Source organism: Dasypus novemcinctus, chromosome 1, assembly GCF_030445035.2.
Source record: "Dasypus novemcinctus isolate mDasNov1 chromosome 1, mDasNov1.1.hap2, whole genome shotgun sequence".
Lineage (NCBI taxonomy): Eukaryota > Metazoa > Chordata > Mammalia > Cingulata > Dasypodidae > Dasypus > Dasypus novemcinctus.
This window is the reverse complement of record NC_080673.1, coordinates 137,025,207-137,038,606: the sequence shown is the minus strand read 5'-3', so window position 1 is coordinate 137,038,606 and position 13,400 is coordinate 137,025,207. Positions and strand designations below refer to the sequence as shown.

The 13,400-nt window shown below is 36.4% G+C and overlaps 1 protein-coding gene across 1 annotated transcript in view; it reads right to left on the bottom strand.

The window, feature by feature from the left end:
• Window positions 1–652: 652 nt before the first annotated feature.
• The window catches only part of LOC101440732 (UDP-glucuronosyltransferase 2A3), a 48,735-nt gene continuing 35,987 nt past the window's right edge, over window positions 653–13,400 (bottom strand). Inside the window, exons 4-6 of the mRNA XM_004477569.4 lie at window positions 7,202–7,289; window positions 6,521–6,740; window positions 653–4,859 (exon numbers count right to left, since the gene is read on the bottom strand). Of these exons, the coding sequence (XP_004477626.1) occupies window positions 4,580–4,859; window positions 6,521–6,740; window positions 7,202–7,289 (588 nt within the window). The 3' untranslated portion in view covers window positions 653–4,579. The remainder of the gene's footprint in view (window positions 4,860–6,520; window positions 6,741–7,201; window positions 7,290–13,400) is intronic.

The window sequence follows — 13,400 nt, the reverse complement described above, 5'->3', positions numbered from 1 at the left end:
AATCACACCCTCGATCAACAGAAGCTGCCACCAAATACTTCATAACACAAGCAACAGCATCCATACTTCTAATAATAGGCGTATTAGATTTTGTCACCTAGATTTTTACCACTTGGCTTCTGGAGAGATTAAGCCAAGGTAGATACCAGGAAGAGGACAAGAAGAGAGGAATATGGTAATATATATAACCTCTCACAAAGCGAAGAAGATACCTGAGTGTATGCAGGTCATAGCTAAAGGGATGGCTAGCTCATTTATCAGTGCATCTTAATTTATTGCTAACTTCCAAGTGCAGTGAATAGACTGAGGTAAAACCAAAGGTAAATCCCTCCTTTCAAAATACAATATGATCAATTCAAAATACAATAATTTTAATTCAAAGCCAATATCAATAAAGATCCCTTATTTTTAAAAAATTTGTAAATATATTTTCAGTGTCATAAAAAAAAGAATTGATTTGTACTTTTAGTCAGGTACAAAATCAGGAAGAAATACATTTTCCATCATAAACTTATTTTTATATTGGTGGTAAATTCCAAATATCCCATAAAATGTACATTATTCTTTAAAATCTATAAGAAATTCAACATTTTCAATAAGCCATTTAAAGGTCACTTATTACCTTAAAAATATATCAAATACTAAAATTAAATATTTTGTAATAAACTTTATATTTGAGAAGTCTTAGATTTACAGAAAATCACATTGAAAGTATAGGGAATTCCCATGTAACACTCCCCATCACCCCCTGTACTTACACACATTGTTTCCCATATTATTAGCATATTATGATAGTGTGCACATTTGTCACAATTGATGAAACCAATATTTTGCACTGCTGCTAACTTTATATTATCATTTACAGTTTGTGTTGTATAGTTTTACAGGCTTTGACATGAGTCTATGAACAAATTCAGTGCCCTGAAAATGCTTCTTGTTCCACCTAGTCATCCTACCTCTCCTTTCTGATCTCCTAGCAAACACTATCTTTATATAAATGTTACACGTTTTACACGTTCTTCTGTTAGCACAAGATAACAACTCCAATAACTATAACTCTGCCTTGGCCCTTGTTACACTCCCTCTTATGTTTGTACATTCCTCACTCTGGAGAGATTTACGGTGATGCCCATTCTGATTGCTTCATGCTGAGAGAGCACTTATATATTGTGGGGCAGATGGATGGAATTATTTTTCTTGCTGATAAAGATAATCTTTGCCTTTTGGAATGGGATTTGTCCATCATCATCATTTTGTAGGCTGCCCAGGACAAGCCCAAAGGCCTGGAGAGTAAGAGTTGACTACTACTCTGCTGTGATTTAGGGCTCAACTGGCACATGAACAATTCATGTTGTCTAAGTCTCTGGGAGATTTAATAATGGGTATATTGGAAATTATAGTTTATAAATCATAGTTTATAAAACTGTAGTGTCAAATTAAAGGAGTTGAAGAATCATAAGCATGGGAATTATAAATGAATATAGCTATGTTATATTGGGAAAATAAGATTATTATGTATGCTCAAATAGGTCCTGCCAAGGAGGTATTGATTTCATTCAGCTATGTGCCTTACCTCTGGTGTCCATATGTGCTTAGAACCCTTGGGTGCACTCTTATTTGAGGCTTTGCTTACTGTGGCAGTAGTGAAATCTGCCTGAGACCGGCATAAGCATAACCCCGGAATGATCTCCTCACTTACTTGATAGCTCTTAGCTATTAAAATTCTTTTTTTTAAAGTTTACCCCTTTTTGTTAAGATCTTTTTCCACAGGCATTGCTGTTAGTGCTTGATAATAATAACTAAGTGCCACAGAAGATCATCCCCAGGGAGTCATGTCCCCATTGTGGGTAAGGTAGTGAATTTATTTGCTGAGTTTGGCTTAGAGAGAGGTCACATTAGAGATCAGGAGGTTTTCAGGAGGTAACACTTAGGCATTAGTTACTTTTAGACTGAGTTTTAATTTTACAGAATAAGACTCATAGGAACAAGGATTAAAATAGATGACTTGGCATATTAGTCTGTTTTCTTTTATTAGGCACTTCCTATAAACTCCAGATATATTTGCCACTCTAATTGACAAAGCAGTAGGACTTTCCAGGATGGGAGTTTAATATTTTGTTGGTTACTGTGTGGGTCTCTACCCACTGAGAAAACACCCTAAGACAACATAAACACATTCATCAACCAGGGAAGTATGCTATAGGTGCCGTTTCCCCATGTATCATCCCACTATCAATACCCTGTCCAGGAGATGTACCTTTGTTACAGATCCTGAAAGAACACTTTTATATTTGTATTCTTAACTACAGTCCTTGGCCACCTCGAGTTCACAGAATTATACAGTTGCCTGTTTATCCTCTAGCTTTCCTTCTAGCATTCTTGGCTGGCAATCATTTCTTTCAGTACCTTGACACCTTGATTATGTCATATCATTGCCTTCTCACCTCCATGGTTTCAGCATCCTTATATATGATGTATCTTTTTTCTCTTGCTGCTTTCAGGAAACTCTTTATCTTTGGTATTTGACGATCTGATTTGTAAGTGTCTTAGAATTGGTCTGCTAGTATTTACTTTGTTTGGAGTGTGCTGCACTTCATGGACATGTAGATCCATACTCCTCAAAAGAGTTTACAAACTTTCTGCCACTTTTTCCTCAGACATTCCTTCTGCCCCTTTTCCCTTCTCTCCCCCTGGGATACCCGTAATGCATGTATTTGCATATTTGTGCTATCATTCAGTTACCTCAGTCCCTGCTAATTTTTTCCCCCATTTTTTGGTTTATTTTACTATCTCGATGACTTCAGATGTCCTTGTTTCTGCTTCACTAATTAATTTTTCTGCCTGTTCAAATATGCTCTTGTATGAATCTAGTGCATTTTTAGTGTCTTCCATTGTACCTTTCATACCAATGGTCTGTATTTTATTATGTATGTTTATAATTTCTTCTCTATTTTCACCCATTGTCTCAATATCTTTTATCGCTTCCCTCATCTCATTGAATTGATTTACATTTGTTTGGACATCTTTGATTAGTTGTTCCACATTCTACTTCTTATCCTGCTTTTTACTTTGTTTATTAGTCTGGGCCATATATCCTGATTTTTAGTATGTCTTGTAAGTTTTTGCTGATGTCTAGGCATCTATTTATTTTGTTGGGTTTATTCTGTTGGTCAGTTTCTCTCTCTCTTGCCTAGGGTTTTATTTTGTGTGGCTTTGTGTTAGGGGTCCTCCTTGACACTTGGTTCTACTTATTCTAAATCTTTTGTATTGCCCATGTTTACCTACTTTCCTGCAGCTTCAGGAAGGAGAGCACATCCTGTTGCTTCCTACTCTGCCATCTTGGAACTCTAAAATTAAATATTTAAGTAGGTATCTCATTGAAATTAAAAGAGGGTAAGAACTGAAAGCTTTAATATATCTGGCAAATTAGTCAAAGTAACTAAAATATACACATATTTGTCTTATTTGAGAGCTTTACATTTATAAATATTTAATATACCAAATTCTTGGTCAAGAAATCATCAATATCATAACAACTTAGCAAAATGAAAATAAATTGATGAGTTTACTTTTGTAGAATATAGGGGCAAGAAAACAATATAATGATCTTAAGTTCAGAGCAACTATTTCTTCTTTTTCTCACAGTTAATGTATAACTTCAAAAATATATAGTGATTAGGGATTATGAATATGAATATTCATCTGAATTATGAATATTTTAAATATAATATCAAGATTTAATTCTAATTTTTCTATTTTATGATTGATGTTCTATTGTCTATTTCTATAACATAAGTAAAATATTTGATGTATTTTTTCTCAGAATATTATATGTTCACATTTGAAAAACTGCTGATATTTTCTCTCCCTGAAAAAAAGTAATAACTCATTGGTTTTCTTTATTGTTTAAATGCATTACCCAGAAATGTCTCTTGCACATATAGGGTCACAAGAATATTTGTTAGCTAAAGACTGAAACATAGATCAAGATAGTTGAGAGGAACTCCAAGTAAATATTGTAAACCTTTCACACTATGATGCTCTGTAACAGTTATTATCTCTTCAGGCTTTAATTCTAGCAACATGTGACGAAGAGAGGTGGTTATTTTTATTTGAAAAAAAATGAAATGATTAATTTTCTCATAATAAGCTAATCTTCTAGAGTGTGTCCCTGATTTGCATGGTGTATAAGAACATTAGAATTTAGTCAGCTCCATTACCTATACCTATATACCTATATTCAGCTTACATATTTTGCATTCTCCAGGAGTCACCATTTTGCTACTCAGCATGACACTTAAGGTTAAAAAATGAAAATATTGACTTTACAAATAGTACATCTTAAGTTCCCCTGTGTCAGGAAAGTGGGATGAGAAAGGAAAAGATGCATAAAAAAAAAAAGAAAGAATAAGACTATCTCACTAGATCATGATCTATTGCATTTGGGCCATTGCCACCAGGCTAATGTCATAGAATAGTAAATCTGATGAAAGGAAGGAGATAAAATGTTCTCTCTAACCTTGTTGTACCTAGTAAAAACAGAATTAACCCACTTTGGTTTTTGCCAAAATGGAAGGATCTATTCCCTCTTTCTCTTCTTTCCTGTTTTACCAAGTTTTTGACAGCAAAACAAACAACATTTTGTGACCAAGAACAGAGCGGTTGCCACACAGGCCAGCAGGAACCCAATGACATCCAGAGAGTTGTACTGGAACCAGCTGAGGTCATGTACAGCTGGTCTAAGATGCTTGGCTCCTTTATGGCGCATAACAAACTCAATCCAGAAGACTGCTCGATCCAGGGGCTTTACAGGCTGATCATGGTAAATTCTTGATAATCTCATAATGTTCTCTTTGTAACTGAAGGCAAATGGATAAAATTTAAGATAGTTACTAAATTAATAAAGAAAGTAGGAAGAGCATACAATGCTTAAGCAAAAAAGGTTAATTTACCAATTCTTAGGAAAGACAGAATCACTGTGAATTAAGAGGACAGACATTGATTAGAATAATTACAGAGAAAATAATAGAGGAAGAGCAAAATACTTCAACAAAAGGAAACTGTAACCTGATATCTCTGAATTAGAGTAGAAAAATAGAAAGGAAAAGCTATTCTAATAAATTATAAACAAAAAGGAAATTTCTGAGGAGGGAAATTGAATTATTTATTATCTTGATTTGCAGTGTTTCAGAACACATTATAACCCAGGAGCAAATGAATGAGGTGATTCATAAGGATATATAACAACTCATTTTCAAATTAGAAAATTTACTTTTTTTCAGTCAAAAAATAAAAATCTTTAAAAAATGGAAATGGTTGAGCTGACCTACAATTTTAAAGTAACTAATTAAGGCAGAATTCTGTGAGTAATATTTACTAGTTTGTGAAGGAAAGAAAGTGAGAACTAAGTTTATTATACTCAAAGAGTGGTCATTTTCACGTAAATACAACAAACATTGCTAAACATCATATAAAAATTCTAAATAAAATTTAAAAACCTACATAATACACAGAAAAAAAGCAATCCAAATATAATTTGTTACAAAGATTCTCTAACTGGAGAATAATGGCAAACATTGAATCTCTTCAAATATAGCAAAAGACTAAAAAAATGTAAGACTAATAAAATGTAACATATTGTCATATTATGGTGGTTATTTGAAAATGAACCATTTACAAAAATTACATTCTGTTTTAAGAGTAGATTGGAAAACACCCCTCTGCCTTGTTTATTCCAGGCAAGGGAGGCTCTGTTCACAGGCCAGGCCTTTGGGAGGTCACTTTCAACTTCTTAGGGCAGTTTACTTTGGTGTTAGGCTTTGGGGCAGGGCCTGGGGAACTGCAGGGGGAGGAGCCAGGTGAGCCAACAGAGCCTGCCTGCCGCTGTCCAGCTCAGCCTTATGCTTTCACACACTCTCCTTCCATGAGTCAGGAAGGTAGGGCCGAGGGGTGTGCAAACTCATTGAGGTGCTGCCCATTGCCCAGTTGGGGGATGTGGGACCTCTTCCTCCACCTTTCATCTATAGAGCAACCATCTGTTTTCTATGAAGTACAGATATTTACTGCATCAGGTTTCTGAAGAAGCCGGCACTGAAGAGTGTTTCTATGGCTAGAGCACAAATCTGCAGCTTTAGGCTATGAGAAGGCTGCTCTGTGCCAGAGGCCTCCAGAGAAGTGAAGTTTGAGTCAGGGGTCCTCCTGGGCCTTATTGCTCGTGGTCTGATGTCTCTCCCTAGTGGCAGGAGAGAGTGGGGTGGGTAGGTTCCATCCTGTCATCAGCCATTTCACATGCATCTCAGAAATTATTGTATATTTTCGAAAGTAGACAACAGTCCTGACGGGGCAGGCTTGGACTGAAGTGTGCTCAAGGATGCAGCATTTTCAGGCCCAGTGTGGGATGGGGAATGGGGTGGAGGGAGAAGAAGGTGCTTCTGAACACCCTTTCAGGTTAACCCTGGGTGTTTTCTACTATGATGCTTAACACATCCGTGGTGACCCTTTAGAAAGCAGGAGTACTTACGAAGGTTCATTAATGACTGTTCTCAAAGCTCCGAGCAAATCTGCACTTGTCATTGTGTTGAGGTCCACGTCCACTGCTGCTCCTTTGGCCTTCATGTGAGCGATGTTATCAGGCTGATCAGCAAACATAGGAATTCCCACCACAGGGACCCCGTGATAAATAGCTTCATAGAGCCCATTCATTCCACCGTGAGTGACAAAAGCTTTAGTTTTGGGATGACCTAGTTTGGGGATGGAGTTAGAAGTGGGAGATATTTTCATTATAATATATTAATACAATTTCAGAGACAGACAGGCAACAGGATTAATCACTTAAGAAAGAAGCATTTTCTTTACAAGCTAAGAACATGGTGCATTGCTAGCACAGAAAATGCAACCTAGGAAAGACTGGCTTAACACCTTTGTATTGCCATGGAAAATTTTACAGGAGAGATGTTATCTGAACTGAGCCTGAAACTTGAAGGGTAAGGAGTCTGAACTTGAAGATGCACTTCTGTCAACCTTAGGAAGCATGATTCTGCAAATTTAGTGGGTAATTATATACCTATATCTGCTTTAATACAGGAAGCAAACTATGAAGCCTTACAATTATTAAATAACTCTTGAATTTCTTTGCTGTTGAACAGGTCCTCAACTTCTCACTCATATTGAACTCTATAGCTGTTCTTCCCTAAAGCCTTACCAAGAAGGTCATTCTGAGGTATCCACTCATAGAGCCGAGTATTGCTTCCTAATGTGATTGGTTTCTTCCCTTGGTATCTCCACAAAACCTGTGGGAGAAAATGCATTTTTTTCACAAGTAAAATACAAGATAATGACAAGGCTTTAGAGCATTGACAAAACACAAAATCACATTTTTCACCCTAATTCAGGTTTTAGATGTGAGTGGTGAAAAATGGTTTCTTTGCAAACAGTGAAAGAAGTAGTAGGATTGTTTGAAATTACTTTTTTAGTTGTTAAAATGAAATAAATTTTGAGAAATTTATTTTTAACTCCTTTGGTTCATTCCATTAATATATACTGAAACTTTATCACTTTCCAGGAATTCTACTAAGGCTCAGGGATACAAAACACAACACATAAGTCCTGTCTTTGAAAAGAAATAATATATATGGACAAAAAGGACTTGTGATAAATAAAAACAGTACAGGTAAATGCATGCTAAAGGTTTTTTTTTTCAATTGTTTTTACAATCAATGGTATTTGGTATAATCACATATCACATAGTTGTACATCTCTTCAAAAATTATTTGAGCATTTTAATTATTTCAACAATAATAATAAATAAATAATACAATAAATTTCTTCACCTCTCAATTTGTTTATGCTTCCTTGCTGTACATAACTACTATTTCTGGCTAATCTTGCACACTTATATATTTAGAGAAGTTTTATTGAGATAAATTCACATACTATATAATCTATCTGAAGTGTACAATCAATGGCTTTTAGTATAATCACAATGTTGTACATTCATCAGTTCAAAAGATTTTAGAACAATTTCATTACTGCAAGAAGAAAATCCCACACCTCTTGGCAGTCACTTCTCAATCTCTCTATCCTTCCCCAGACTTACATAACCACTAATTTAATTTCATCTTTATAAATTGATTTATATTTATATTTACATTTTATATAAATGGAACCATATAATATGTAGCACTTTGTGTCTGGTTTCTTTTACTAAGCATAATGTTTTTTGTGTTTGTTTGTTTTTTTGGTCTGATAACATCTTGTAGTGTTAACATGTATTAGTTCAGTTTCAAAGAAAAACAGTCTTATATATGCAATGTTACCCATATCCTTTTTTTTTTTTCTCAATACAGTCAAACATATATTTGATCACAGCTCAGTGCTGCCACTCAAACCCAGTTGACGCATCAGGTGGAAGTGCCCTCAGTGCTGCAGCTCAAACCTGGCTGAGGCATCGGGGGAAGTGCACCTGGGGTGAAGATGGAGGTGCACAGCTAGGTGCTACACCTTGGCTCAGTTTTGTAGGTTGGTGTTAGACTGGCCAGGGTGAAGATGGAAGCGCCCTACTCATATTCATATTCCACATGCTTTATTACTGTGCTATGTACTCCTATGCTATATTTTTTAGCTTTCCTTTTATTAATATACATGACCTTAGACTTTGGGTTTAAACCACTGTCATACCCATATAATTGTACTGTTAGACACAAACATTATGTATTTTTTCTTTTCATTTCCAAAACTTAACACACATTTTTCTTCTTTTTTTCTAACCAATCTGAACAAGTTAACCCTCAGTTTCCATTCGCTAACTTCAGTCTACTTTCTGGTGACCCATATTCAAGTTAGTAACTCTATGATATTACCCAATATATTTAGATCATAGTAGCACAATCATATAGTATGTGTCCTTTTGTGTCTGACTTGCTTCAGTCAACATAATGTCCTCCAGGTTCATCCAAGTTATCATATGCTTTACAAGCTGCATAATATTCCATTGTTTGTATACACCATAATTTGTTTATCCATTCATCAGTTGGTGGACACTGGAGTTGCTTCCATCTATTAGCAATCACGAATAACACTGCTGTGAATATTGCCATGCAGATGTCTGTTTGTGTCACTGTTCTCAGTTCTTCTGGTATATAGCCAGTAGTGGTTTTGCCGGGTCACATGGCAACTCTATATTCAACTTCCTTGGGAATTGCCAAAGAGCCTTCTACAGTGGCTATACCATTCTACATTCCTATCAACAGTGAATAAATATTCCTTTCTCTCCACATCCTCTCCAACCCCTGTAGTTCTCTGTCTTTTTGAAACTGACCATACTGATAGGTGTGAAATTATATCTCATAACTTTGATTTGTATTTCCCTGATCAGTAGTGATGTTGAACATTTTTTTCATGTGTTTTTTGCCATTTGTATTTCTTCTTTGAACAAATGTCTATTCAAGTCTTTTGCTCATTTTTTAATCAGGCAGTTTGTCTTTTAATTGTTGAGTTGCAGCATCTCTTTATATATCATGGATATGTGGATTTCCAAGTATTTTCTCACATTGGGTAGGCTGCCTTTTCACACTTTTGATAAAGTCCTTTGAGATGCAAGGTATTTCATTTTGAGGAGGTCTCATTTGTCTATTTTTTTTTCTTTTGTTTCTCATGCTTTGGGTGTAAGGTCCAAGAAACCACCACCTACCACAAGGTCTTTATGATGTTTTTCTATATTTTCTTCTAGAAGTTTTATGGTCCTGGCTTTTATATCCATTTTGAGTTGATTCTTCTAAAGGGAATGAGATAGGGGACCTCCTTCATTGTTTTGTTTATGTATATCCATTTTCCTAGCACTCTTTGTTGAAGAGACAGTTTTATCCCATTAACATGGCTTTGGTAGGTTTGTTGAAATTCAGTTGTCCATACAAGTGAGGGTTTATTTCTGGACTCTCAATTCTATTCCACTGATTGATGTGCTTATCTTTATGCCAGTACCATGCTGGGTTTTTTTTTTTTTTTTTTTTTTTTATATGAGATCGTATTTAATTCCCAGGGCAATTAGCACCTCTCCCACAACCTTCTGACTGTGCTTTCTGTATCTCAATTTAACATATCTTGATCATTGAAGTTGTAAGTGGGAAAACACATACCATTTTTACTCTGAAATAATTGATAGAAGTTTTAATCTACATATTACTTTATACCAAAGATGTAACATCACTATACATGTTTGATTTTGGTTAAAAAAACTTGTTGGTGTTGATTCTGGTAGAAAGTGGGCCACTAGGTTTCTGTTTCCTCATTTGAAATGAGATAAAAATCTATTTCTCTCATCCTCCCTCAGTCCTGTTACAAACTCATTCCTTTCTGAGCTCGTTACTTTTTTTTTAATATACTTTTTTATTTTGTAAGAAACTTAGATTACATAAGTATTACACACACAAAAATAGGGGATTCCTCCCACATTTCCCCAGATCAACAACATCCTTCATTAGTGTGGTATATTTGCCAAAATTGATGAACACATCTTGGGGCATTGCCAATAAGTGATGATTATAGTTTGCATTGTAGTTTACACTCTCTCCTGTATATTTTTGCAAGTCATTATAAGATATACAATTGCCTGTATATGTCATTGCAATGTCATTAAGAATGACATTGTCCTGAAAATGTCCCCAAATTATACCTGTTTTTCCCTCTCCCACCCTTCAGAACCTCCTATGACTAAAACCTCCACATCCATTATAAAAGTTCTTTCATTGCTAGGATCTACCATTCTGTTTGACAACTATAGCTTTGTAATATGTCTAAAGGTCAGGCAGTGAAATTTCTCCCATATCACTTTTCTTTCTTAGAATGCTTTTGGCTATTCAGGTGGATTTTACCTTCCAAATGAGTTTGGTAATTGCCTTTTCTATTTCTGTAAAGTAGGCTGTTGGAATTTTGACTGATATTGAATGTATAAATCAATTTGGGTATAAATCAAGATATTTAGTGTTCCAATCCATAAACTTGGAATATCTTTCCATTTGTTTAAGTCTTCATTGATTTCTTCTTTTTTTCTCTCCCCTCCCCCGCCCCGAGTTGTCTGTTCTCTGTGTCTATTTGCTGTGTGTTCTTCTTTGTCTGCTTCTGTTGTTGTCAGTGGCATGGGAATCTGTGTTTTCTTTTTGTTGTGTAATCTTGTTGTGTCAGCTCTCCGTGTGTGTGGCACCATTCCTGAGCAGGCTGAACTTTCTTTTGCACTGGGAGGCTCTCCTTAGGGGGCACACTCCTTGCGCATGGGGCTCCCCTACATAGGGACACCCCTGCATGGCAGGACACTCCTTGCATGCATCAGCACTGTGCATGGGCCAGCTCCATATGGGTCAAGGAGGCCCAGGGTTTGAACTGTGGACCTCCCATGTGGAAGATGGATGCCCTAACCGCTGGGCCAAGTCCTCTTCCCTTCGTTGATTTCTTTTAGCACTGTTTTGTAGTTTTGTATATATAGGTTCTACTTCTTTGGCTAAATTGATTCCTAGGTATTTGGGTCTTTTTGTTGCTATTGCAAATGGAATTTATCCCTGATTTCATCCTCAGATTGTTCAATACTAGTGTACAAAAACATTACTGCTTTTTGTGTTTTGATCTTGTATTGTGCCACATTGCTGAACTCATCTATTAGCACTCGTAGCTTTTTCAGGAATTTCAGAATTTTCTAAATATAGGATCATGTCATCCACGAAGTTGAGATTTTTACTTCCTCTTTTCCTATCTGGGTGCCTTTTATTTATTTTTCTTTTCTAATTGGTCTAACTAGAACTTCTAGTACAATGTGGAATAACAATGGTGACAATAGGTATCCTTGTCTTGCTACTGAGCTTCGAGGAAAAGCTTTCAATCTCTTCCCATGAATATGATGTTGGCTGTGGTTTTTTGTATATGCCCTTTATCACAGTGAAGAATTTTCTTTCTATTCTTGTCTTTCAAAGTGTTTTTATCGAGAAAGAATACTGGATTTTGTCTGCCTGTTCTGCATTGATTGAGACCATCTGTGGTTTTTTCCTTCAATTTGTTAATGTGACATATTATATTAATTGATATTCTTATGTTGAACCACCCTTGCATGAAAGGAAAAACATCCCACCTGATTGTGGTGTATAAGTCTTTTGATAAGTTGTTAGATTCTGTTTGGAAGTATTTTATTGAGAATGACTGCATCTATGTTCATTAGAGAGATTGGGTTGTAATTTTCTTTTCTTGTAGTATCCTTGTCTGGCTTTGGTATTAGGGTGACTGGCTTCATAAAATGTATTGGATACTTTTTTGCAGGATTTTAAACAGGCTTCTTGTTATTTCTTCTCAATATGCTTGGTAGAATTCACCTGTGAAGTTCTCTGCTCCTGGATTTTTTTTTGTTGGCAGTTTTTTATGACTGATTCAATCCCTTTAAATGTGATTGGTTTGTTAAGTTCTTGTATTTCTTGTAGTGTCTGTTGTAGGTTGTTTGTGCATTTCTAGGAATTTGTCCATTTCATCTAGGTTGTCTAGTTTGTTGGCATACTGTTTCTCATAATATCCTCTTATGATCCTTTTTATTTCTGTGGGGTCAGTCATAACTGTTAGAGGTTTTTCCCTTACAAGGTTTATAATGATTAACTGATCACAAGGTTTACAATGGTTAACAAACAGTAACTTGCATTCCCTTGACATAGAACAGGCCCCACCCAGTTCTATGTGTTCAGATACAGATCATTTCCTCACAAGAACGGACAAAGGAGCCACATGACACCACCAACCCCACCACATCCCCAAATTCACTACCCCTAGCCCACCAGCCCCTAGTCATCCCTATTGGCCCTCATGTCTTTCACAAGCCCCAGCCCATTCCCACTCACTACGTATGCTCCCGCCTGTAGATGTGCTGTATAAATTCATGATGGCCTTTGCCAGAGGGACGCTGAAGTCTCTGTTCAGACCCCACCATGCTGGTGGGGGGGCTGAAATCTCTCTTCAGAATACTCCATTGGGAGAGCTTCCCAATAAAATTTCTGTCTGCAATCATGTTGGTCTCTTTCCCAGTGAGGTTTTTTTTTTTTAAGATTTGTTTATTTTTATTTATTTCTCTCCCCTTCCCCCCTGCCCGAGTTGTCTGTTTTCTGTGTCTATTTGCTGCATGATCTTCATTGTCCACTTCTGTTGTTGTCAGCGGCATGGGAACCTGTGTTTCTTTTTTGTTGCATCATCTTGTTGTGTCAGCTCTCCGTGTGTGCAGCACCATTCCTGGGCAGGCTGCACTTCCTTTCACCCTGAGCGGCTCTCCTTACAGGGTGTACTCCGTGCACATGGGGCTCCCTTATGCAAGGAAACCCCTGCATGGCACAGCACTCCTTGCGCACATCAGCACTGCTCGTGTGCTAGCTCCACACGGGTCA